Below are 27,167 nucleotides of genomic sequence, written 5' to 3'. Positions count from 1 at the left end.
AGTGTGATGTATACAGTCCGAGGCTGCAGGGACCCCAGAGGGTCCCAGGGGGCCGCAGAGCAGCGTCAAACAATGACGTGGGAATTTTTATGAGGAGGAAAGCTCAACTGGGTTAGAGCTTGTTGCTATGGTAGCGATGCAGAATAAATCAGCATCATAAATTCTACACTCAAATGACTCGAGCTCCCCGCTGACTTAGGTAGACCCAGACGGAATTTCAATGTGTGAGGTGTGGATCCCAGTTGGGAAAGATTTAGTAAACTCTGTGGTCTATTCGGTTTCATCTTAGACAGTCCTTGTCATGCTGGATGCTGTGGGTGACGCTTGGACTCTTTCTGATGCAAAAATAGGAATTCAGGTCGGCGTGGTTTGGTTGGATCTGCCACACGACTGCAGGATTCCACATTTTTTCTGTGGGGAGATCACAGCAGCAGAGGGATTGAAGCAAGACCTTTGGTTCCAGCCACCCACCCCAATGATGCTCCTACTTCTGGCAGGAAGATTTCTTTGGTGTTGCTGATATTAGCTCCAGGCGGGACCGCGTTGACACCCCTCTGTCCTGATGTCTGACATGGTTTAGAAGTCGGAAAGCTACAATCATGGACGCCATGAGCAGTGCTGGTGATTTCCAGTGGAACACCAGTGTTAACGAATGGGAAACGGCCCCCACCCTTGCAGCATCACAGCACCGTCCTCTTATATGGGGATACTTTGGCCTCTCAGCATTGATCGAATCAACATACCCGCTTAGGTCCCTGTGCTCAAGCGGACTGACCTCCAAGGTGTTCCAACCACCATAAGTGACCTGTTTTAATGTACTCTGGATGTGTTGCCTGGCTGTTTCGAGGCCTGTGGAGGAGGCCGGTGAGCTTAGATGACACATCTGCATGCTTGCATTCCACAGGCACTAAGTATACGTTACCATTATTGATAGGGAAACCGCAGAGGTGACACCAGAGAGAATGGTCCATCTTTATTTCATGACAGCTATTTATACGTGAGTTACAGGCAGGCACGGCATGTTTCTTCTTAGATGAAGAGTACCACAAGACAGCAAGGTCAGAAATCCAACAAAATGGTAAAATGTAGACATAACTAGGACACAAAAAAAAGCCAAAATGAAACAGTTATTTACAATATTCCGCTGATACAATGTGCAGTATTTCACCATTACAGCCCATGATTCCAGTCTTCTGTTCAGCTAATCGCATGCTTGGATGGTCACGTTAACACTTGTTTATTTTCCTTCTGGGCAAACTCGGCTGTTCTACAGTTTGTAGATATAATTGCAGATCCCGTCCGCACCATCATTAAAAACCAAAAGACAGGGTGAAGCAAGGGTGAGACAGGGACACAAACAGATAGAAAGAACTGGACTTTTGAACACCCGACACATGGTAAAAACACCCTGAATGAAAGAAAATCAGCCAAAAACAAGGCACCTGTATTGTAAATGTGTACAATACTGATTATGTAGACAACATTAATAACACATAAGTTTATTTTGTCTACTGTAACAGATTTTTTTTTTAAAGTTGCTATTAATTACGTCCAATAAGGACATTTAAATGAAAACATGCTAAAAATACCCATTTCTGTTGCTTGCAACACATTTCAGCACCAGAACCACACAGACCACATTGGCATTATAATTACAATAAGCTCCAAGAGACTGTAGGTTGGGTTTTTTTTTCTGAATGTGCAAAAGCAGAACCACCATAGCCGTAGTCAACAGCTTGTAACTACAACAAGCACAGTTCAAGCCAAGACCGACTTTCATGCTTTTACTTCATTAAATCAGTCCCATGTGATTTAATGGAAGGGCCTCTTCAATGGAATTGGCTTCTTTCCAAAAATGTTTAAAAAAAAAACAAAGGAAAAAAAAAAGAAGAACAAATCACTCCCCTGGTACCATCCAGAAATCAACAACACTCGGGCAGAAACAGGCACACGCATGGAGAGAACGCCCACAGCTAGCAAGACAGCAGTACAGAACATAGTCACTTCAAATGTTTAATTGCCTTTTATGTGACTTTCACTGATCAATCCTCTGGTTTTTTTATATATATATATTAATTTATTTCTGTACGTATAAAGAAACAGCCCCATTTCTTTCAACCCTCCTTGATTTGTCCGCAAAGCGATGGTTATTCCTTTAAAAGAAAGACAATAAGTTATCCAAGTGTCACAAACAGAGATTAAAAGGCCACTCACTTTACCACAGTAAAAAACATACAATACAGGTACAATAACATCATCGGCATATTAAAGAGGAGGCGGAGCTTCAGTCTTTGCTTCCAGTTGGACCAACAGCTCCGGCAGGCTGGGTCGTTCCACCGGAGCTCTCCTCATCATGTGTTTGAACGTCTCTTCAGGTAAACACCAAAGTCATACGGAGGTTCTCAGTATCCGGTAGTTGTGTATATATGACTATTACTTTATCATTCAAAGGTAATGTTTTTAATTAGAGGGAAAAGTCAAGATATAGGATGATAAAGGATGTCACCGCAGGACAGAGATGACCTGCTGGTCTTTTTTTACAGCTCATGTTCACAGCAAAGTTAAAGCATGTTGCACACCATGAGTCTGACCTTTGTACCATATGTGTGTTTGTGTGTAGTAGTATTGGCCAGTGTGTGTTCTCCTTAGGTGTCCAAGGTGTGTCTGGGAGCCCTGTGGGAGTTCTCGTCTGCTCTCCCTTTTCCTCTCTTCTCCCCACCCAAAGAAGCATATCTGCGTTTGCTCTTCTTGTGTTTTTTGCTGGAGCACCAAACTCTCTCGCAATACTCTTCCACTCTCTGCGCGTCTCCGTAGCCGATGAGCTGGAGGAAATCTTTGTACCAGAGCCTGGAATGGGGACCCGGCCCTGAGGACGGCGCCAGAGTCCTGGGGCTGATGCTCGGGCCCAGCAGGCGGGTTGTGGAGGAGTGGCAGTTGAGGGCGGGTTTCTCAGCCGCGCCGTCGGCCCTGTGGATCGCCGACTTCACCCTCTCGCCTCCCAGGACGTGAAGAGTGATCCGCAATAAGGTGTGCACGTATCCATGCTCCACTGTCTGACACACGTACACGCCGGTGTCAGAGCTTCTCACTTGTAAAAACAGAAGCCCGTGAGACATCACGATGATGCGCTCATCACCTTGAACCTGAGGGGAGGAGACGAGGGCGGTTCTCTCAGCTATTTATGGCGCAGCACATCATATACAGATGCTTCGGATTATTTCTCCTTCATGTAAAGTTTCCCCAAACTCACCTCCACTCTCTCATCCCCAGTCTGGACGAACCAGAGGACCCTGGCTTGAAGTGAGCGCGGGACACACTCCAGTAAGGTGCTGTTGCTCTCCACCCCGTACACCAGCCTCTGCTCACCTCGGTGCCATTGTTCACCTATGTGAAAACACACACAAACACAGACAAGAAATATCACACAAATTGCTGGACAGGTAAAAAGTCAAAAGATTAAAAGGCCCGATCCCCCCACCCAGACCACCCGCTCACACACACACACACACACACACACTCAGACATGCAACCACAACCACAATCTTTAAATTGCTATGTACACATATATCAGAGGCTAAAAAATGGCAATCAACTGCCATCTTGTTACCCAAAGATGAGGTGTTTCTTCAGGGATCCTGACTCCGGTGCACAATAAAGAGGTAGTAGCTTTTCTGTCCCCAACCACAACTAATCTAGCATGTCTGCAGACCTGAGGCAGCATTTCTGCTTTACATTACATCAGTTAAATGGGCAGTCGCACCTAAACACACCACACACACACGGCTTTATACACTAACCATCAATTTGCAGCCCATTGCACAACTGGACGGCGTTGCCATGGCGAACATCCTGCCGCCTGAATCGTCGGCTGTGATTGGAGCGGGAGAAGCAGAAAAAAGTCATTTTCAACATGTGCTGTTGTGGAAGTGGGGAAAGAGGGGGGGGAAGCAGTAGAAAGGAAAAGAGGATGGGCGGCGCTCGCTGCATACTGATCGAGGCATTGCGTAACATGTGGCCGCCATGTCCCCAGGATATTCTGACATTGACATGATAAGGCGGCCTCAGAGTCATGTGACATTCAGGGTAAGATGTTCTGCTGGCACAGGAGCACTGATTGGTGTGAAGTGCTGATAACACACAAACACCTCTGCAACAAAATGGAGTGAAGTATGCGTTTGTACCTGTGTGTGTGTGAGCGCGTGTGTGGTTACCTCTTGTACACTCCAGCAGGATAATATCTGGAACAGGTGAGACCATCCCAGGCACAGTAGGGGTCTCTAGCAAGACAACAGTCAGCACATTCTGAGCCGTAGAGGTCACACTGGTGCAGCCTGACCTGGGCCACGCCCACTTCCGACCCGACATACAGCTGTTGCTGCAGAGCATCAAAGACATGACTGAGATCACAAAACTGCTCCCGGGATTTACCTCATCCACCAGAGTTGATCAATACGACACCCGAAAGTGTTGCTATGGTAACATCTTGTGGCCAAACGGGAAACTACACATAAACTTACCCGTTTAGGGGATATAATGATCTCCTGTATTGGTGCTGGCACCTGCGGATAGGAGGACATTTAACCAACATGGGGTCAGGTCGAAATTGTGACAGGTGATGACTGCAGAGCAGTTTATTGTTCACTTGCACAAATCCTGCTGGGTATCAGTCCCATATATGATATCAGGCACTGTTGAAGTGCTCTAAACTCTGCACCTGTAAATGAAATACCTTAAATACTTGCAGCTCTTCCAGGAGCACCTCCTCCATACTGTCTGTGTCCTTGTTGTAGATGGTGATAACTTTCAGCACCATGGAATCATCTGGGGGAAAAAATCCAACCTATTTACTCATTTGCATCTTTGATTTATCACAAACTTCCTGCGGTCATGTTTTTAGTGCCACTAATGTGGCGTTTAAAGAGTCACAGCATCTCCAGTCTTCACGTACCCGTGCCGATGTAGAGGACATGGTAGTGTCCGTCCTGGGCTTGGACTCGGTCCACAGCGATCTGGGTCAGCTTCCTCCTGCCCGGTTCTGTCTGCAGCAGGACTGGCCTGTTGTACTGGGGTAGAACAGGACGATACATCACAGGGTGGGCTCGGACAAACCGCAGCACCTCGTCAGGGAACTCCTTAGAGCTGGAGAAGCCGCCCCCGCTCATCTTGCTGGCGCACTGTAGGGCGTGGGAGAAAAAGGGAGACATGAGGTCAGTGACTCCAAAAAAAACCTGTCATGCTGTAGTCTGGCTCAGATCTGACCTGCTGAGGCTGCTACATCAGTGGTGACACTCACCACTGCTGCTCTACATGCTCTCACTGGCCCTCACAGACGACCTCTGTCACTAACAGGCTAACAGAAAGGGCTGGGAATGCATGCTAGCTCTTTTTAAGCTTGAAGTATCTCCATATAATCGTGCTTGTTGTCCTTATTTGTAGATTAGCTTCCTTTTGCAGGGAAAATAGTGAACTGTTGGTGTAAGACTCACAGATCCAGGTCGAGGGTAGGGGATTCTGTCCTCGTGAGGGGTCCAGTGATGCTCAGGTCTTTCTCGCTGGGCAAACGGGCCATTGAAAGCAGCTCGAATATCCTCCATGCGATAGACACATACCGCGTAGCCTTTAAACACCGCACTGCAAAAGCAGCATTCCATTAGCCTTTAGATTGACGACCAAACTCTGAATGTGTGTAAATGTCGTGCCCTCTGCTCACCTTGTTGTGCTAAAAAGGCCAAAGATTTCTGGGTCCTTTCCGTCTTTATCCTTGAGCACAAACACATCCTCTGGAAACACCAGAAGGAGACAGCGTTGATTTGACACTGGGGCTGACCTTCATTAGAGTAATAACTTAAAATCTCTTTGGATTGCATTTATCATAGCAGCTTTCATAGCATTTTGTGGCAGCATTCTTTGTCTAGATTAGATTAGATTAGATTCAACTTTATTGTTATTGCACATGTACAGGTACAGAGCAACAAAATGCAGTTTAGCATCTAACCAGAAGTACAAAAGAAGCAGCAAGTGAGGATAATAACTTAATAAATACAGTATGGCGGTTATTTTACAATCGTTTACCGGGTTGTGCTATAAACATATTTTACAGATGGTGTTTACATTAAATGCCTTGGACTATAAGTGCAGGAGCTATTTAGCTATTTACATAAGATAGAGGAGATGTGCAAATTATAAATTACGTGTATACAGATACAGATGATAAAGTGCATGAGTGCGCAGGACAGGTTTAAACAGTAGCTACATTGGTTACTAAGCTAGTGAGTTGTTGTGTAAACTGCTGTAGTGTAGTGAGGTGTGGAGTGTCTAGTAGCACGTTTAACAGCTGCTATTATGAATGACACTCCAGCAGAACTCACTTTAGTTTTTTCTTGTATTTAGGAGCCTTATGTTTGTTTGACCATTTACCAATACAATTATAGGTATGATTTGGTTTCCATCGCTAAATTTTTAGAGCCAGTAACAATATATGTACAAAGCAGTGTGGGTGAAACATTTATAATACTGGGAATGACATTTATAAGTTTGGAGACAGACCAGAATGGGCCTGCAATGATGTAGTTGGGTATTGGAATAAGACAAGGTAAGATTAGATTGTAATGAATAAATGAATAATTATACAAAAATAAGGGGGAAAAGATGGGAAAAGGCTATATTAACCTTACCAAGCTCATCAAAGTGTGTGTCGATGCCGTTTGGACTGGCCACCGAGCAAATAAGGCGAGTTTTCAGGAAGGAGCTCCATCTATTCACCAGCATTCTCTGTCCTCCTTGATCATTCTGAGGAATGGAAGCACATGAAGCCCATAAGTACAGAGCTGTGCCCCCCCCCCATCCGCTAAATCTCACGATCACTTTGGTTTTCTTACCGCGCACACTCGGCCAACGTGTGTGTGCACGGCCTTCTTCGCTCCCTCAGGGTTGGTCTCCAGCTCGGTGAAGAAGAAATAAACTTTATCATCATCCCTGTCGTCGTTGTCAGGTATAACTGCTGCCCCCACAAACTTGGGATCTGGTGAATGAAGAATTTCAAAAGAATTGAATTAAAGTATCTTTTATAAATATTGTGCACTTGAGCATCCGAAGCAATACAAATGAACCCAATTGAATATTTCACTGTATATTCTTCAGAGTTTCAAGTTTATTACTATCTGTTATAGCCAGGTACATTCAGATTCTACAAAGTATATACATTTAAATGCCACTCACTGTTGAGTTGCTGTCTGTCATTTCTCTCGGTGCGTGTGTGGGTCTGTCTGTTAAGGCGACAGAGAGCACCGTCGTTCTCCCAGTAGTCTGTGTACAGGCCGATGTACAGCTCTCCTTCTAAAAGATCCACACACCCATTTAACATACACACTTGCTATTTAGTATTGTGACTTGAATGCATATATAAATATGACCACAAGGTGGCAGCATTGACCCTTAAGAGGTCACCCTCACAAACGTTAAGTTGAACTTTTAGTTAAGAGGCGATTTAAGACGCATTTAGAGATTGTAAATAAAAATAAAACACGCACTACAGTTTTGTTGGCATTCATAGTGGGGGACATGTCTTACTGGAGAGAACAGATGTGCAGGGGCTGTTGGGGTCGAATGGACAGCGTCCCTTGCCACTCATAAGACTGTCTCCTTCAAGAACAAACTGCCTCTCCTGGAAAGAACACACACACACACACACACACACACAAACAGATGCAATATAATAAAAGAATAGCTGTTGCTAAAGGTGGGAGCAAAACTGATGGATGAGAACAAGGAAGACGGACGCAGAAGACAGGGAATGATGGATGAGAGTTTCAGAAGCCTTTGTCTGAATGTGTATGAGCAGCTCTGCTCCTACATCATTGAGAGTTACTAAGCTTACACACACAAACACGCACTGTACTCCCACCAGAACCACAGCTCATGCGTTTTGGTGCACCGCACTGTTTATGACTGTCACTGACACATCGGTGGGGTGTCACAGGCTGATTTATGAGCGGTCAGAGAATCCTACTGTGCAGAGACGAGCCAGCGTAACCGGTTACTAGCTAGGTTAAACTCATCCATCATGTCATGGGCCCTCAAAAGAAACTAGAAAACAGATTGAATGAGTGTAAAGCAAAATAAATAAAGGTCACTTATATAATGTAAATAGCTATATCTGCACAAAATTGCTGTTACCAGTAATGGTGTCTCATTCATACCCAACCCCCACTTTTTTTTCTGTTCTGTAGTGGGAGAGGTAGGCTGGACATCCAGATTTGTGCAACCATTTGCTAGCTTATATTACAAGTATTAATCTTTACTCCCTAGCAAATTGAAGCCTTCTTTCACATATTAGTGGTTTTGTTAAGGCAACGCAGCTGTTCAGTCCCAATTCCAAGCCCTGGAAATGCTCTAACTTTCACCATTAAACACAGCCTTGGGTTTTACTGTTGCTTTTCTACAATATAATTTCACGAAACACTTAAGCGATCGCCGACCACATTTCTTCCTCAAAAACGATGTTCCCCACTAGCCTTCCAGTTTTTAATAATGCGTTGGACAGTTTTTAACCCTTATTTTTTTGGAATTTCAGCAACCTCCTGAACTGTTTTCTCTGCTAGATGCAGCCAATGATCTGCCCCCCCCCCCCCGCCGAAACCCATTACTTTTTTTCTTCGGCGACATTATGACATGGTTATCTAAGAAAAGAAAGAAGGAGGCTGCTCATTACATTAGTTGGAGGTTAAATGACCTTTTTCCCGCTGAAACATAATCGCCCATGCAGTTATCATCCAATAGGAGGCCTTTACCTATTTGCTTAGTTAAATCCAGGTGGTGACTTTCTTTCCTTTTCATTTGACGAGTATATTGTATATATTGGAGTATATTGTTCAAAATAAGCAGGAGCTTACGTTCATGTGCGTGTTGACAAACGAAAGAACGTTTCTGAGAGTCTCTTTTTTGTCAGGATTTCACCTCCGGCCTCATTTATCGAAATAAACTCATTGCAGATGCTATGAGTCAGGAGCCAGGGAGATTAAAACTTTCTGAGGAAATGACTGACCTAAACATACTCTGTCTTTCCCCATCTGTGCGGTAAATCAGTTCATGTGTTCACTTGTTGGTAGGTGGGCGATCCCAGCTAGAGCCGCATGTTGTAAGAATTCCTCAGCACAGAAAGCCCTGTGCATCCGGTGTGTAATCGTGTCAAAATCAATGTACAGGGCTTGGTTACAGCTGTTTGAAGGGGCAAAAGTGATGCAGTTGTGTGTGCAACAGCATGAAGATTTACTGTGGATCAGGTGTGAAGCAGAGGACTGTTGAGAGGTACTCACCTGCCCACTATCTCCCAGTCTGACCAGGGCACAAATGGGGTTAAAGGCTCCTGTTCCACAAACCAGTAGGTGGGTCTGGTTGTACTGCTGCAGGACCTTGATATAGTTGGCGCACTCCGACTGGATGAAGAGATGGAGCGGTGAGTGGAATGTGCAGGGTGAGTGGTGAGAGTGGAATAAGGCCAAATGGAGGGGAGGGTGTGGTTGGAAAAATGTCAGGCTCTTACTGCCTCATCCATAGCATCAATATTTCAGTTTAAACAAAGGTTAATGAGCACATTCAGAAGGATAAACACGCACTGACTGTACAAGAGAGTCACTTACGCACTGGCACTGTTACAGTAAAGGGATCCGTACCTTCTCTCTGCCCTTCATCAGACATTCTTCAATCTGAGATTCTGTGCTGGCCCACTGGATCTGCCGGGGGAAAGCAACAGTTGCCACATTCTTGACTCACATTAAGGACAAGTGTGCGATCTCATGACATACTCCCTGACAGCTGGCAACAGTCCTACCTCTGTCTGATCTGTGTTGATCTGGTCCAAGCTTAGGGAATAGAGGGCGTTCCTGGCCCCGATATAAAGTCTCTCGTGCCCCTCGTCCAGCAGCATTGTCCGGGGTTGAAGAGCCACTCCATGTTCCTGGAACAACAATGATCGGTTCTGCTGCCAGAGCTCTGTCGACCAGGAAGCACAAACAAGAAAACAAACATTACAGCAACACCAGAGAAGTTTGCCAAGATAGTCTGTGCTATGTTAGCTTAGCACTGGTCCATGCTAATCAAAAATAACCCTGCCTGGGCTGATTCTAATGTTTTCAACGGCTGGACACAAACTTTGGGATTTATTAATCATCCCATCTCGGTACTTCTTCTTGTTTATCACCTATGGGCCCTCTATTTGCTGATGTCTTCCATGCTATTAGCCTGCACACACAACTACAAGCATCCTGTTTGAGGCACGAAGCAGCACAAGCAGGCCTCCCAGAGTGCCGCTGACAAATGTCAACTGAAAGGTCACCTCGGCAACCGCAAGGGCATTTTGGAGATGCCCAAGATGAAAGCAGTAGGATGCGGGTCCTGGGAAAGATGTTGTGATTAACAGCAGTGCGATTTAAAGTGTGCAGTTTCGCCCCTGGTGCCCTCCGCCAGTGAGGAAGCGGCTCTATCGGACAGGAAACGGAACCCTTGTCTTTATCTGCCATTAGTTTGAAACCAGCAGCCACTCCCTGTCAGTCTTGATTTAGATGATTTGGTGCGCTTAAAAGGAAGCAATGTTCCATGACAGACGTGTCATTGCACATAAACACACGCTCGTCAAAAGTAACAAGGGAGCGGGCAGATGCATGAGGCACGCCCCAGTGTGTGATTGAGGCTGACAGGCTGCTCTTTTATACCTGCTCTCAGTGACGAGCGTTGAGGATTTAATGCGAGCGAGGCCCGACTGGTGTGCGGAAAAACATTTTACTAACACATGAATGAGCCGGAGTCAGAGAGCTTGAACAGAACACCAGATGTTTTAATGCCCCAGACAGACTGTAGCAGGAAAAGTGGGATTTCTGACCAACAACCATTGTAGAACCGCAAATTCATAATCGGATTTACTTGTATGAAAAAAAACCCACGACCTCAAAATATTACTGAGGTCTTCTATCCTATATTTATATAGGAATTCAGTTAAGGGATACTCAGCAATGGCACACGCCGTGGGAGGTTTTATTTGTTTAACGACTGACACAGAAGACTGACAGTGTGTATGTTGCTGCCAGGTTTTCATGTCAGAGACAAGTGACAGTTTGTTTAAGTAGCAGCGGGTCTCTGGTGAGCGAGGGCATGAGGCTGTGTTGTTCTTCCAGGCTTCAGAGAAGCTTCCTGTAATTATCCCATTCACACACACACACACACACACAGACACGCTTTTTTCCCCGTCTCAAGCCATCGCACGGCCTTAAACCCCGACCGGCATGGCAGGAGTGATGGTGAGCTGCATCAGAGTCAGTCCTCATGAGAATTACTGGAGATGTTTTTGCACCCAAATGGAATGAGGTATTTTGTCTGGTGCCTTTTAAATGGTATTGGATTTCACCTGGGGCGTAAACACTCACAGAGGTTCCATCTGTCACTGTGTTTAAATAGTGATAACATGAGGTTGTTGGGTGTTTGGTCAGCTCAGTGAATTCTTACATTACCTCAACCTGAAGGAGAAGCTGAATTAACCACCAAAATGCGAAGGTATCTGTTTTCTTATCTCCTATATTTGGATGCTGCTTAAACCAGAGTGGGTCAATAACAGGAAGGATGTAAAGACACACTAAACAGCTGCATGTCCTTGTATTTCTGTCTTTCTGAGGACACTTTTTTAGCCATAATGCATTTTCCCAGATCCGAAGCCAAAGCCCAATTCCAAACTCAAACCTAGGACCAAGTCTTACCCTTCAAGGAGCCTTTTTTAAGATGTGAGGACTAGCCTTGCTTCCTAAAAAATGTCCTCACTTTGCTAGTAGAATTTAGGTACACACTCAGACACACACCTTCTCCCACTAGAATACAGCGTTCCTGTGTATTCCCTCCTGCTTCTCTTTCAGTGAGGCTCAATTCGGATCAAGGACAATCCCCCAACCCTTCATTCCTATTTTTCTACAAGTGAACAATCGGCTCATTCACGACTGGAATCTGCCACCGTTTATTCACGTGACTTGGGCGGCTATTTGCAACACTGGAGGCAGTCAAGTCCCGTTTCCTTCTACTTTGCTGCTCATAACAGTGCGTGGCAGCTGATTTGTACGGACACGGGCGCAACATCCGCCTGTTTCTCTGTACAGGATGATTGACAGTTCGAACCCGGCAGACTTTACCTGCTATAATATTATGCTTATGTGCAGAAAAATAGGAGGTGCACAAAGTTGTGATTATAGTAATGCAATAAGAGTTGCTTGAGGGTGAGCAATGTTGTTTAAATAGTTTCTCCTCTGTTATTATACGCAGCAGTCACACACATTTGTGGCCACCGCTCCGACTGAAGAATGGGAAGGAGCAGGAAGGGGGGCTTCTGGATTTCCTATCCAAGATTTCTTTTTTTACTATCTCCTGCCAGTGAAGGCTCTTTAGTTGTCAGTTATAGGGGGTGAGGAGGAGGAGGGGGTATTGTGATCCCACTTCAAATGTAAATTGGAGAAAAGAGAACGGAAAGAGTCCCCCAAGGCAGGCACTTTCATCGGCGTTCCCCGGCACGCTGAGAGATGCCTCAGAAGTTTGGGTGAAGTGAAAACATAATAAACGGCTGCTCCTTTCTTCACCCGTGTATGGGAACAACGTCCCATTGTGCTGTCCAAATGTGTGTTAGTAGGTTGCTGCTAATGTTTGAAAGCCTCCCCAAAGTCGTTCCAGGGAAAACTGAAAAATCGCAGCCTCATTTTGATACCGTTATCCCGTCTCTTTCCATTAGCGAGCAGATGATTCAGAACAGGAATGAAATCCATTCCAGGAAGCCAGAGAAATAAGTCACCTGTGGAGTAATGGCACATGCACTCGAAGAGAACCAGTTATTGGACTGGGCCAGAGTTTACGGGGGCAGGAATGAGGAGGGAGTCTGTTCTCCTACGAGCCCCCAGAGGAAGAGGGACAGGGCAACTGAGGTGTTATGTCATTATCGTTATTCCGCCACACATTTGGCTGCGTACCCGAGGATAATGATTTCATGGAGGTCAAAGAAAGCCACATGAGGTGTCTGAGCAGGGCGCTTGAGGTGCCCTGTAACAAGGAAGGAGGGTTGGGCTGCAACCTTATTGGTGGTATAAATCAAAAAGTGGCCTTTTCAACAAAAGAAGCATTCAGAGGGGGCACATGCATCAATTTATAACAGGTTTTGTTGTTTTGATTGACTCACCAAACCACCCACGACCCCCCCCGGAGCGGGTATGAATGGCTTAAATGCAAAACAAACGTATTATAAGATGGACAGAAAATTCAATTTGTAGACGTGCTATTTATTTTATGCGAAAATGCCTCCTTCGGTGATTGATTGCTCACCTCACCACCACAGTGTTGTGACATAAAGCACAACCCGGAGACTCAGGAAAACAAAACGGCTGCTTCATCTACATTCTCTAAAATCCTCGCCTCAGCCCTTCTCGCCAGGAAAAGGTCAGGGAGGATATTAGAGTTTCGACAGCTGCCTCACCCTCATGGCACCTCATTAATGAAGTACAGAGCACACACACACAACACAATGGGAGACAAAACTCTGAGTTGGACAAGGAGGGAGTGAGAGGAGGGCAAAATCATGCCATTTCCTCAAGCAGTCTCCTTACCCTTCACTTTTTCAATGTGATCCCTATTGCACAATGTGGAAAATGCTAATAAAAGGACTGTGCACCTGCTTTTGTTGGCTTGTTACTCTGTGTGTTAGTTTTTATATAGAAAACAATTAGCCACAACCTTTTCCCCCCAATTTATTTTCAGACAGACGTGCCTGGAGGCCCTGCCGGCATTCCCCGTCTCACCTTCAGAGAGAAGTCACCTGCAGCATCCACAGGTTTATCAAATACATCAAGCTGTTTTTTTCTTTTTATCTTCCCGTTTGGAGAGCGGGGTCTAAAATTACCTCTCAAATGGTGGTTTCATGCATCTGTAATTGCTACCTGAGGAAGGTACATCTGCACCTTCTGTTTTCAGAGTTGCAGTCTGGTTGCCTGGTATCTAAAGAGAACATGAACAACCTATACCCAATTTAATTAGATTTTCACAACCTTTTATTCTGTTAATCCAGCTGATGGTTTATTAAATATACAGAGATATTTTCCCATTTCTGTTTTCTTTTTCACTTTTGTCTCACTAAATATAGACCTTTTTAGAAGAGACAGGCTTGTTAGCGATAATAACCTGCAAAGCCCTGTTATTTCTCAGGAATGAACAACCCTTGGGGATTCCCCTCCCCCCTGTTTTTTATTTTAATCTTGTAAATCACAACTATATGAACTGTGGTCAGAATGAAAATGTTTCTCTTGCATTATCTTCTGTCTATACTTTTTACATTAGTCAAATTTCAAATTCCTCCGAATTCTTCTTACTTAAGCACATTTGTGAAAACTGCTGTGTTCCAGCAGCTTGGGCCAAGAGTAATGATGATGGCAATTATCTTGTCTGACCAGTGATTCATGTCTCAGTTCAAGCAGTAAGATGCTAACTGGGCTGAAAAATGATTAGCGGCAGAACCACGGTTGTACTGAAAGTCTCCATTTTGCTCATTAGGGTTTGAGAGACCTTCCTTTGAGGTTAGAGAAGCAAATCTAATTGATCCATGACCAAACACAGTGAAACAGAACCTAATAAACCTTATCATCATACCACCATATCAACTTTCCTAAAGTGAAAAACCCAAAAAATGTTCTGCATTAATAATTTCACCCCTCATATCTCAAAGCAGCGTGATGCTGATTTCCAGCTCCATTTCCCCCTTCACCATTTAAGTCAAGATTCACGCAGCTGAGTGCAATGAAACAGCAAAACAAATTCTTACAAGCGGAAGACAAAAAAATGGGAATGAGATGAAAAGGAAAGGGGGGAGAGTTTTGCCCGACATCAAAGCCAGCAGAGATACTGCACGCAAGGAACTCCTCCCTGATGATAATGTGCACATGTGGAGGAATTCTTTCCCAGACATTTGATCTTATTGGGGATGGTATTGACTGACCTTAGTGTCTGCACCCGCTGACCAGAAACCAGCTATTATTATACAATATCTCAGCACAGATATAGATATATAAAACTCTCCTTTCCCACATATTACAGTAATTGAAAAATGAGGCGAGTCCATATCCCCGTTCTGTATGCAGATGAGCGTCTTTGCCTGTGTGTGAGAGGTTGCAGGGAGTGTTGGGTGTATGCAAATATGGTTGTCAGGGCCTCTGAGACATATATTATAGCTGCTTTTCATTCTGTAAAGATAGGATCCAACTGAAGTCTCTTTGGTAGTGCTCAGCGCTAGCCAGAACATGCATTAGAGAAGTCAGGGAGGCAAAGATGGGGGTGATGTAGAATATCAATCACTAGTGACCGCCCCCTCTGGCGGTTAATGGATTGGATCATGTAGATCGCTGTCAGAGTTGATGAGGATCTTCATAAACAGTCTGGTCCGCATGGTTCTTCCCGGTCTCCGCAAGGCAGCAGTGTTTTTTTCTCCCAGTTTCATAAATAAAATGAACCGTGTATTGGAAAAATAAGCGTCCTCACAGATGCAGACCTTCCAGCTCTGCATAGAATCCATATTTATGAGTTACTGACCATCTAAATTCCACACCTATATTCGACCATGACTAACAGGCGTGTGTGGAATCACCACCATCTGCACTGTAGCAGAAAGAAAACCTCTTTAAGATCGAAGCCATTCGAAAACCATCCATCGTTGAGCGTTCAATACGGATGCCTCTCGCCATCTGTATCAAACACCCCCGCGAATTAAGCAGCAATTGCGCAAACACACGAAAGCCACCTACTAGTAGATTATCAACCACCGTGGCTCTGGGGTCAAGACAAACTGGCAGGAGCGCTTTAAAAAACGAGCGAGGAAATATGTCAGAGCAGATGTCGGAGGTCCCAGGTGTGATTTACCCTCACTGTGTTTTTTTTAGTCCCGAGACATTCATCGTTATGACCTCATTACATGTAAGTGATCTCTGACTTTAAATCACTCACAGGATAAGCTCCAAGTCTGAAATATTCTATTATACATTCTCTAGATACTTTATGAATGAATTCTTGTTGTCCAGATCGTGTCCTGTCAGATCAATAATCACGTCTTTCTCCTGATGAAGGCGTGGCAATGAAATATTCCAGCAGCGGGAAAACGTATATAATGTATATCTGTTCAAGTGTGCCCATGCACGAGACAGCAGGGCAAACCCAGGATATGTTTTTTTTCAGTAAAATGGAGAAATATAAATATGGATAAATATGGATCTTTGCGTGCTGCTTTGTGACACCTTAGCATTTCCATTATGAAAACGCAAACTGGACATTTATTTTGGCTCATTTTGAGCAGCAACAAGTTATGTGTGTTGCCATAGTGAGACGATGAAGACATCAGTAACCTCTGACTGACTGTGTGCTCTGCGTTGACAGTGAAAAATTTGTCAAGGTAAGCCAATAAGCCTCAGAGCACCTAATAAATACTCTTCAATACTGATGCTGCTAGGCTGATGTTTTGTCAGTCAGTGGGTATTAAAAGAATCACAGAACAAATTTCTTTTTTTTATTACCTTTGTGGGTGAGTCGTATCCTTGGGTAGATGCTGCTGGCCGTGTCCAGCAGTGTCAGATACAGCAGCATCACTGCCAGATAAGCAGCTCTCGCACGCTCGGCCATCCTCGTTAAAACACACGTTAAACGCAGGAACCCTGAGGGAGTCAAATCAGCATGAGGCAGATGAGTCCATGACGGTTCCTGCAAGTTGCAGCAAGTAAAGCTCAATAAAGGACACCAAAAGTCGACCTAATAATCCTTTCCCTTGTCAACAAAGCATCTTGTCAGGTTCTATAGAGTCTCTGCTTTCCCCTATAGGAGCCTGCTGAAGGCTGCATCCACCCACAACCTTAGCGGACAGGATAGTGCTCTGGATATTATCCTTGTTTAGTCTTGTAACCAAGGAGAAGTCCGGCTGCTACGTACACGCCGCAGTGCCCACTGTTTTCTGTCCATATGTCAGTCCTTCTGCTGCTGTGTCTGTCTGTTTGGCCAGCTTGGATTCAGTCCCCTCGGATCTGATGACAGACAGAAAGCAGATGAAACATCAAGTCCGTGAGTCTGGCACCAGTGACCGAGGCGCCAATTTGTAAAGCCTGCGTGCGTTTGTCCGTCCCAGCTGTAAGGGCGGTGAGGCTGCGGCGTGTCCTTGGGGCTCTGTTCCTCCTCTTGGGTCATTCTCTGGACAGGAGCCCAGCAAAAAAGGCAGAGCCGGAGGTGGGGGGTGGCAAGAGGAGGAGGGGAGCCTCGTGCCTGGCGTGCCGTCCCTCCTGGGCTGGAGAAGAAAGTGAAGCTCCGGCGCTTAACTCTGCTCACACTTCAACAAGCAGGGAGGGTCCAAACGGCTGCTCATCCCTCCAATAAGAGAAGTCTTGATCTTCAAAGCCTGCCTGTCACAGCAGAGAGGATGGTAATGTGGGGTCTCATGGCAGCATTAAGCAAATTACCAATCCCACTCTCAAGATTGCCTTGAGATTTCCCTCCCAAACAGAAGGATTAAATCTGCTGGGTCTGGCAGGCAGACTCCCTAAGACCCTCGCTGGCTCCTCTAAAGCTGTCACTCAGCAAACCACCCCTTCATTTTACCTTTTGCCTTCCTTCACTACCTTGTTTCTTTCTGCTTTTCCTTTTTTTCTTGCTTTTTCTGCTCTGAGGCCAAGGTTTTCTGCCGTCTAACTCGTGCACCTTTTTTTCATTTTCAGTTCCCTTCCTCTTTGTTGCCCCGCTGATAGTCGTTATCACTGCTGCTGTGGCTGTTTACAAGGTTTCCTTCGTGGCAATTTCCTTCTGCTCTCCCAGTCTAATATTAGCTTTCCTGTCTATCCATCTCTCATACTGTTCAGTTCTGCATAACCTGCTCATTAGTGTCCATCCTTCTTCATTGTATAATATTATTGGATTATAATGGGGGGGGGGGGGGGGGGCATTCTTTGCAGCATCTGCCTCTTGCCATTTCTGTGTTTCAAGTAAAATCCTAACAATGAACATGCTTGTGACCTCTAATTTGTTATGTCTCCACATTTTTTCTGCAACTGATTAGCACCCCTCTATGACAACAACATGAAGCTAATCTCCATCGCGAGGAAAAGTCCCGCAGGAGTCCAGTTACTTGCGTGTGTCTGTCTTCCATAAAGCCCTTCGTCATCTGTTCCTCTGTCTTTTTCCCATGGCGGCGACATCGAGTTGCCCTGATCTCTTAAATGGAGCCTGTCTGCTGCTGACTGGTGGAATCAATGAACGACTAGGATATAAAATATTGAACAAATGCAAATGGAAACCGTGTCAGTGAAGACCTGCTAATATGGAATTGGAAATGTTTGTGTTGCACGCCTACCCCCCATCCCCACCTCGCTACGCCACCCAGCGCTCTGATAACTCCCACGCTACACCTGTTCCCCGCCAGAACAGAAGGGCTCCATGTGCGCCTGGTGGTCTTGCTACGTACACTATTTCTGTTATTCTGTGGCCTGGTGCAATTATAGGCGCTCATCTGTCGTCGAGGCCGAGACAACTGTTCAATGTCAGCTCGCCACGAAGCTGCCGCACCCCGCCCCACCACCGCCACCACTGCTGCCACCCCCCCTTCCCCACCCCCCCGCGGAGATCCTGCATTAAAGCCTGAGTGTGTTTAAGACCCCATGAAAGGTGTGCCAGAAGATTTCTCTCTGAAGACAACGTCGGATTAACTACCATTTAAATGTCGCAAATCTTCCTCAGCACAGGAACAGCGGAGGCTCTGGCAGCTTTTTAACCCCCCCCCCCTTCCTCTTTCACTGCTCGTCTTGGATTCTTTCCACCATCAAACTGAAGGTCTGTCCCTTTTTGTGCTTCTCCTTGGGATTCCAGCGATTCCTTGAACATTTGTATTAATGTGAGGTTTGCTGCAGTGGAAATATTTGCTATGGGCTATCCGGGTTCAGGAATTCTGCCAAAAGCCAGTCCTAAATGTGGCTTTCGACCTGTCCAATCACATGATGCCTCCCTCTCTCCCTCTATTTCCTCTGTGTAAGAAAGCCCGTTTGACTGAGTGGCGCTGTCTAGAGTTTGTTTGGATAAGCCACGTCCAACTTCTGCGAGTGTCCGTTTCATGCTCCCTGAACAAGATAAGCTTCCTTGACCTTTTGGCCTGCAGAGACAGCACCCCCCCCCCACACACACACACACGCACACAAACCTTTTGTGCATTCAGTTGCAGTCCCAACTGTGATAGAGCAAGAAAAGAAAGGAAATTAAAAAATGAAAGCACAATAAACCTGACTTAGCGAGCATGATATAGGCCGGCCTGGAACGACAGCACTTACCCTGCGGGGCTTCCATCCGCTCAGACGGGGTCAGAGGACAGGTCTCAACAGAAGCAGCGCTCTGAGGGTCCACTGTTCCAAAGCTACTGCCCACTAACCATTTACACAGGTGGCTATCACGTGGAACCCTGTGCCGTTGGAGGCTGGGACGCTGGATCGGCCAGACGCTGATCCGTCAACAAAACATGGCCAAGACTCACAAACGAGGACCGTCTCGGGGCAATTCCTGGAGGTTGTGTCTGAATTCCTGAAGCGCCGAGAAGCGGGAGGCGATTCGCGCTAACTGCGGATGAACGGACGGGGAATCGGACGGCGGCGAAGGCGTCGTAGGTCAGCCCTGATGCAGAAGCCAGGTGTGTTGTGATTGGCTCAGCCCGCACCTCTCTGGTGATGAAACCCTTCAAAGAAATCATCGAGGAGGAAGTCGTCTTCCAGATGGAGGGCGAGACAGGGCCCCTGACAGTTGCCCACCAAGCAGGCGAGCGTGTGGAGGATGCCGAGATTTTCAACTCAGAGTCTTCAAACGCGTCAAGCTGCCGCAATGTCAACAGTTCTTGTAACTACTTTGAGCAGATTTATAGAAGAGCGCAGAAAGATGTCCGCATTTGCTCCATTATCTCCTTCAGGCGGGGCCAACATCACACGGGGGTCCACAGCCCCGAGGCACCGTAAACACATACAAAGGAATTCCCGTTTTGGTAATATTGCAATTCCAGTGTTGCTGTGAGAGGATGACGGACACTTTTATTTCCTTTGCTTCCCGTCCTTTGTCTCTGAAGGCTGCTGATTGACGGCCAAAGACTTGCACCTCGTCCATCATCACAGCGGCAACGTTCAAGTCACCCAGAGTTGTGTCTGTACAGGCGTCGTACATGGAGCCTGGCACAGAGACGTGCGCCTTTCCGTTAATTGGAGCCATTTCTGCCGCATTTCAGGATGCGTATGTGGCAGAATTAGTTTTCCAGCTGTCCTGAATTACTGTTGGAAGTTCTTATGGAATTCGCTCACTAAAAAACACCCAGGTCTGGTGTGGAAAAACAAAGTGCAGACAAAATAAGGATAATTGACAGCAAATGTGTCCCGATGTCCAGACTTTGGGTGTATCTGAAGGCTTCTTCTTGGCAAATGATGGGCCGGTATCTTTTATTTCCTCCATATTATCCGGAGCGCCAGTGTCTGTTGTGCTTCGCAGCAACGGTCTGGCCCCGAGGGCCATCATGCCAAACACTTTCAGCATACCCGGATTTTCAGCGTGGGAGTTGGCTCGACAGAAATCCCAGTCAGTGATCACCAGTAACATGAAGATAGCTGGACATTCCTGCAGAGCGCAAACATCTGATGGGCATCATTTCAGCGCTCTGGTGGATTTCGTTGGTACCTCAGGAAGCTGCATGGGTTCCATTTCCTCCTGTGGAGCCCCTCAGTGCAGCGTTTGTGTTCTCCAGTTCTCCGGGTGATCAAAAACAGGTAGGCCAGGCTGGCTCGGATATTAGCTGCCCATTGATTGGCTGAGGCAACATCTGGGTCTGGAAACCTCATGCTACTGCTTCCTCTATGGCTTTTAGTCTTCCATCACATTCCTCCAAGGACATCCTCATGTTTGAAGAACTGGGAAAATGATCTATCTATCTATCTATCTATCTATCTATCTATCTATCTATCTATCTATCTATCTATCTATCTATCTATCTATCTATCTATCTATCTATCTATCTATCTATCTATCTATCTATCTGCCTGCCTGCCTGCCTGCCTGCCTGCCTGCCTGCCTGCCTGCCTGCCTGCCTGCCTGCCTGCCTGCCTGCCTGCCTGCCTGCCTGCCTGCCTGCCTGCCTGCCTGCCTGCCTGCCTGCCTGCCTGCCTGCCTGCCTGCCTGCCTGCCTGCCTGCCTGTCTGTCATGATAGTGTGACAGTAAACATCTGGATATCTGAAAATAAGCTTCATCTGTCCACGTTCAGTCTGCTAAATGTCCCCATAAATGAGTCAAAACATGACATAAACAGCCAAAGATGGGCTATAAAGCATCGCTGCGGTTAAAGTCCGGCCTGGAGCCTGCACTGTTTCACGCCTCTGCAACCTCCAGCACCTTTGTTTGTCACTCCAGTGGTTTAGTGCGACTGGACCGAGGAGTCCGCAAGAACCCTGGCGACAATCGGCCTGACTCAGCGGATAAAGGGCTAAAGACGGGACTTTACAGCCAATAAAGGCAGTTGCTTTCACATGTTTCCAGGAAGGAATCACTTTGTTTGCCTCACTGACTGGATTAAGTGAACAAAATTGAATAAATGGAGACAAGAGCGTAAAGAACGCAGATTGTGTTGACAGGAAAATCTCTTTGCTTCACCACTAATTAGTGATGTGTCGACAGCAAAGAATAGATGTGCTATTCTAAATCAAAGAGAGGCCAAAGAGCTGGTGTAAATGATCCGAGGTGCCGATCTACTCAAAATGAGGTAAATTTAAAAATAACTGAACTGCAAAGGCCAACAGGTAACTTATGGGTTCTATTATTTCAGTGTTTAATGTTGTTTTAAACTATTTTAAGTGCTTTGAAGAGCTTGTGTGCTGACAAGGACAAATGTTTATGTAAATGTTTAGGTTTTCTTCAATCCATAATTGATCTTCTATGACACAGGCATTCTCTTTTATTAATATTGGCTTTATAGAGCAGCAGGCACAGATGAGCACAGGGATTTATGCATGTGTAAAGTGTATTTTTAATTCCAGCCCAGCGTGGATAAATCTAAAAGTTTGTACATAGACAACGTCCCGAAGTTTCTGTGGTCTCTAAACTAATGCAGCCACGTTGGCCTTAAATCTTCCCGATATTCTGTAAGCAGTTTTGAGCCAGTGTGACAGGGGGCTAATCCCCCCGACCCCGTGATGTGTTGCAGGCGTCGCAGACAAACGTTGCTTGAACATGGCCGCTTCCAACACATTAGATGTGTGGAATGGAGCAGCGAAGTAGCCAGCCTGACGCACGGCAGGCTTAACCTTTGGGGAGCTGACCTTTGCCCCGCAGCAGAGCATGCGAAGGTCAAGCTGGAGGCCATTTATCCATTTTCAGAGCTAATCAAAACCTACCATCAGTCTAAGCATTAGCTGTTACCTGTCAAAGCCTTTCTCCACATTTCACACTAGCATATCACCACAGCGAACTGCACACACACACACACACACACACACACACACACACACAGACACATGCATAACGATTTACTAGCTTTGGATGTTGCTGCCAGTGGATAAACAATTTAAAAAGTGCTCAAACAGACAGAACACCATGGATCAACTACAGCCACAGCGTAATTGTGTATTTGGAGGCGAGCCGCGCGTGAAGTTTTCAACTGCACGAAAATTTGCAAATAAACATTAGCAATCTGATAGAGTCTGGAAATGTTGTTCTGCAGCTGTCCAAAGAACGAGTTTGACGCGTTCTCCTGTGCTAAAAGATTCCTTTTTGTCTTTGACTAGCATTTGCGACAAGAATGCTTTGGAATTCACACAAGATCAGATTTTTAAACTTAAGAGTGTCGTTTTAACAAATGTTCAATCCAATTCTGTGTTCAATTCCAAACATCCTGATTTTTTCCAGAAAAGGACAGCGTCTCTCATCCTAGGTCCATCAATGGCTCTATTATTGAAGCTGACTTTGAGACAGGTGTGGCTGTCTTCATCTTCCACATGTGGAGGACATAGGGCAGGAACTGTCAAGATGTGCTGACACGGGGCTCTATGAACGCTATTTCTTCCTGGGCTAACGACCGGGGAGTTGTGAGGGGTCACCTGTGTCATGGGTAAATGTCAGACGTGTTGTGGTTGACTGGATTAGATTAGAGAGACACCCATCATTTACGTGTGAGTGCATGTCTCCTGCAGAACCCTACGGGGCCTAGCGCAGCTTTTAGCCTCTGCAATGTCGACAGCGTGTAATAAATGACTTTGTCTGTGCTCCATTTCTTCCCTGCAAGCCTCCGCGACGGTAGAGAGCCTGTTGCACTGTCAGCTGCCTGCCAGATGAATGTTAACTCACACCTCTGTCAAGAAGCTGCAGCGAGGTGAGGAGTTTTAGTGAGAGGGAACGGACCAGGTGAGTAATCACGCCCCGAGTGTCTTTGAAAATCAAATTCCGCCATTCCAATTTTGCCCTCTGTGGTCCTTCCTGTTCATAAATTCAGAGAATAACAGTTCAGGGAGCCGAGCAGAATTCAGTAATGAGGGAGAGCGTTGAAATGTGGGTTTAATAAAACGTTGGCGTGTGGAGCACGGCACTGGTTTCCACACAATCAAAATCAGCAGCAGAAAGGCATTAACTCCCCTGTATTCTCCACTCTCTTGTGCTCTGTCACTCACATGTCAGTTTTTCCATTGGGTGTGGTGAGCAGTCATTTAGGGTTCAGAGAGGCCGCTCTCACTCATCCATGCTTTTGGCGGTGAGTCAAAAAGGGAGCTGCTATTTTCCACCCCGAGCATCGAGCTCAGCTGTGTTGAGCAGTGCGCAGTTCCGCCACTAGAGGGCAGTCACGCTCTCTGCTGCGTCCATGACTACGGGGGGAGTCGAACAAAAACCTTCGTGAAGGTCCAACAAAAACTTTCTCCTGCAATCCTCCACGCATAGTCACCCCTCAAGACTGCTCTGCATTTGCATTTGCTACATAAACACATGAATTGGATCCATATGCGCACCAAAAAATGAATCTCTGATTCATGCTATTACAGTTTCCGTGTCAGTGCGTGCGTGTTGTGGGTGAGCCTGTGTGACCACAGTGAGGGACTAAATTTTATTTTACTTGTCAGGAGTTTTGTCAGATAGCATAGGTCAAAAAGGAGTGAATAAAGGTCTACGTTACCGTACACGTGACCACTAGAGGGGGGTGGTGAAACACACATGAGGTCTTTAACGTGGTTGGGTCAAAGGTAACACAGTTTTGACCCTGCTGTCACACACACACACACACACACACACGCACACACACACGCACACACAGGACCTCAGATACAATTCTTTACACACAGATTTACCTTCGGTACATGTTAAAGGCAGCAGAGATCACACAAGTTTGGCTTTGGATATATCTAAATATATATATTGGTCATAATGCTAATAGGTGCAGCTAAATAAACCATCAGCTGGACCTTTTGTATCTACCATGACCAAATCTAAATCAGTCAGATACACATCAGTAATGGAACTTCATCATTCTCATTTGGAGCGGCATAATTTGAACTAACTCCGTACAGTCATATTAATCCTATCAGCCGGCCTCAAAGAACAGATTTAATGAAAGCAGCAATTCACGAAGAGACATTTATTAGATCAGTAGAATACATCACCACCATCATCATGCCCGAAAGCAGCAGCACTTGATTTCCTCGCTGTCGCCATCAGCGAGGCGCCCATTCTTCTCTATGCTTATCTTATCAGTTTTACCCTTCTCCACTGAAAGGTAATCTAGCTTAGCCTGAAAATAGATTTTCCAGCCTCTTTCGTTTGAAAAACACTGAGTGGACGAGGTCCTCCACATACTGACGTGCTGTGGCGGTTGTGGTATCGCAGCGTAGATCACTGACTGTAGCTCATTTAGTGTCGTCCGCAGCTCCCCGGACGTTTTTAGTCCTCGTAACAAATATCTACTTTATTATTTCCACTTTTTTAGTGTGTCTAAGAGGAAAAATATGTACAGATTTGAAATATAGTTCATATTCTGCACCAAATGAGGAAACAACACACTGACGGTGACGGCACGCTATCATTGCTTCTGCAAAAGCGGGACTACTACAATAGCATAGCATTCACATGCACTAACACACAGAGTCACGGGTCTGGAACATAGGACATTATTTTCATATTTACACAGGGACATCAGCTACATTCCATGTGTTTCTGTTTGTGCTTCATACAATTAGGGATTACTAGAAGGATTCCCCCATACTTTTCTTATGACATGACGCTGGGAAGCCTGTCAAAAATATGCTGATTTAAAGGAATGTGGAGAGAAATACGGTGCGTGCATATACCATTAGCTTATTGCTCAAAGCATCTGATATGTTATGCATGTAATTACTATGTAGTGGCATCGGCTGCCACTCTTTGCACTAATGCTGTGGCTGTTTTAGAAGTGGGTGATATAGATTTATTTAATTTAATAAAGAGATAAATAGTCTGCTCATTGAAAACTATTGTACACAGATTCATATTAATAAATACAAGTGGAAACGAGGGTGTGTTCAAAGGAAACCTGGAGGAACCTCACGTGGCATTTTATACACGCTGAGCCGGCCAGACGGATGTGACAGCTGACATCAGCGATCAAGAAAACACAAAACTGAGTAACAAAACCAGAGTTTCTTTGAAAAGCTTATCTACAGCACGTGCAAGAACACAAGCAGGAAGTCTCCCAGTTCGTGCCTGCCCTCCAAAGACCTTAAATAAATGTCTATCCAGGGAAAAGACATAAACGGCCAGACGGGCCGTTCCCTTTAGTACGAGTAGAGGCCGTGGAGGGCAGTATTTACACACATTAGCTACATATCCTTACTTTTTTATACAAGGAGTGGCTGTTTCTTGCAGTGCTCAGGCATCTTTGTCCTCTTGCTGACTGATTTAAGCGCACGTAAAACCCCAAAAGAACCGTCCTGTTCCTGGCAGGATCATCACTTCCTGTAGTTTGTGCTTTTGAATCCACCCAAAGTCCACCCAGTCTCCACGTCTTTTCAGTCCCTCAGCCCTCTGCTGCCTTATTTGTGAAGTAGGAAAGTTTGTATGCGTTTAGATTTGTCTCAGGCTGACATCTAAGCGATGGGAGGCTGACACTCGGCCATATTTGGGCTCTTCTGTGTATCCAGCTCTTGTGCTGGTCGGTCCCGCTGCGTTGGGGCCACGGAGGGCAGCTGAGATAATATGCTCCAATGGTTTGGCAAGATCGCACATCCCGTTTCCTGCAGTCTTCAGCACCGACTAACTGTAAACACGGCTGCCCACGCGTGGAATATACCATTTGGCAGATCAGAATATCAGTTGGAGGTTTCCAGTCTTTGTGGGGGAGGAAGGTGGGGGTGTCTGTATTTGGGGAAATGAGGGGTTAGGTCTTTAGTTACAGAATGATATCTTGGTGTGGTTTCACATTTTGGCTATTAAAAGTCAGTGTTTATGTTTCAGACGCTGCGGGGGGCCCTCTCAAGCTCGTGTGTCCTGCGGTTCCGTCCCTTCTGCCGCTCCTGCAGGTGTTTCCACTTGGCCGTGAGCCCCTGAGGATGCATGTGGCTGTGAGCGTTCGCCGTAACCTTCTGCTGCTGCTGCTGCTGCTGCTGCACCAGGTGAGCTTTTTGCCTCTTGTGCTTCCTCTCCCTTTTCCAAACCTGCTCGCAGAACTCGTCCACACTGTTCAAAGTGGGGTGGTTCACCAGCGACAGGAAGTCTCTGTACCACAGCTTTTGGGTGGGACCCTCCTGAGGCGGGGAGCGGTCCTGGGCGGGCGGGCTGGCTTCCTCTTCTTCGCGATGTAGCAGATCCTGCAGGCGCTCGGTGTCAATGACCTCCAAGGTGACCTTCAGAAGGGTCTGCATGAATCCGTGCTCCACTGCCAGGCACATATACATCCCAGAATCCTTCTTGCTAAGCGTGCGAATCAGCAAGCCCTGGGCTGTGAGGATGATGCGCTCTTCAGATTTGATCTGAAATGAGAAGTTGGAGGCAGTCATGTGAAGGACACAGCTAATTATAAAATACAACGGCCCCCTTTAAACAAGACATGTATAATTACATAGAATGACACAGCTGAAGAAATAACAAAGGAATATTACAGTACCTCCAA

General features: G+C 45.9%; 2 protein-coding genes across 5 annotated transcripts in view; both read right to left on the bottom strand.

Moving 5' to 3' along the window:
• Window positions 1-958: 958 nt before the first annotated feature.
• On the bottom strand, window positions 959-17,726 carry sema3e (sema domain, immunoglobulin domain (Ig), short basic domain, secreted, (semaphorin) 3E). 2 transcript variants are annotated; one of them, XM_029842297.1, is made up of 18 exons: window positions 16,978-17,726; window positions 16,569-16,706; window positions 9,830-9,990; window positions 9,672-9,731; window positions 9,315-9,434; window positions 7,570-7,663; window positions 7,219-7,335; window positions 6,879-7,021; window positions 6,675-6,789; window positions 5,711-5,780; window positions 5,487-5,631; window positions 4,949-5,174; window positions 4,730-4,821; window positions 4,518-4,559; window positions 4,212-4,375; window positions 3,798-3,868; window positions 3,251-3,384; window positions 959-3,143 (listed from the first exon to the last, which is right to left on the bottom strand). In XM_029842297.1, the coding sequence occupies exons 2-18, from the start codon at window positions 16,672-16,674 to the stop codon at window positions 2,646-2,648; spliced, it is 2,358 nt and encodes a 785-aa protein (XP_029698157.1). In that variant the 5' UTR covers window positions 16,675-16,706; window positions 16,978-17,726; the 3' UTR covers window positions 959-2,645. The 2 variants fall into 2 exon arrangements, with proteins under 2 accessions (XP_029698157.1, XP_011605245.2); XM_011606943.2 differs by having other exon boundaries at window positions 16,569-17,725.
• A 6,621-nt stretch (window positions 17,727-24,347) lies between these two features.
• sema3ab (sema domain, immunoglobulin domain (Ig), short basic domain, secreted, (semaphorin) 3Ab) overlaps window positions 24,348-27,167 on the bottom strand; it is a 30,398-nt gene continuing 27,578 nt past the window's right edge. For all 3 annotated transcript variants that reach the window (XM_029842295.1, XM_003967150.3, XM_029842296.1), the window contains one exon: window positions 24,348-27,027. In XM_029842295.1, the coding sequence (XP_029698155.1) occupies window positions 26,509-27,027 (519 nt within the window). In that variant the 3' untranslated portion in view covers window positions 24,348-26,508. The remainder of the gene's footprint in view (window positions 27,028-27,167) is intronic.

Source organism: Takifugu rubripes, chromosome 9 (assembly GCF_901000725.2).
Source record: "Takifugu rubripes chromosome 9, fTakRub1.2, whole genome shotgun sequence".
In the NCBI taxonomy this organism is placed as follows: Eukaryota; Metazoa; Chordata; class Actinopteri; order Tetraodontiformes; family Tetraodontidae; genus Takifugu; species Takifugu rubripes.
The sequence above is the reverse complement of the archived record's forward strand: the minus strand, read 5'-3'. Positions and strand labels throughout refer to the sequence as shown.

Coding starts and splice junctions, on each gene's coding strand:
- sema3e (XM_029842297.1), bottom strand. CDS start 16,674: ATGGCCGAGCGTGCGAGAGCTGCTTATCTGGCAGTGATGCTGCTGTAT. Junction 7,336..7,569: donor CTGCACATCTGTTCTCTCCA/GTAAGACATGTC, acceptor TGGATCTTTTAG/AAGGAGAGCTGTACATCGGC. Junction 4,822..4,948: donor TGTCCTCTACATCGGCACGG/GTACGTGAAGAC, acceptor TTTTTCCCCCAG/ATGATTCCATGGTGCTGAAA.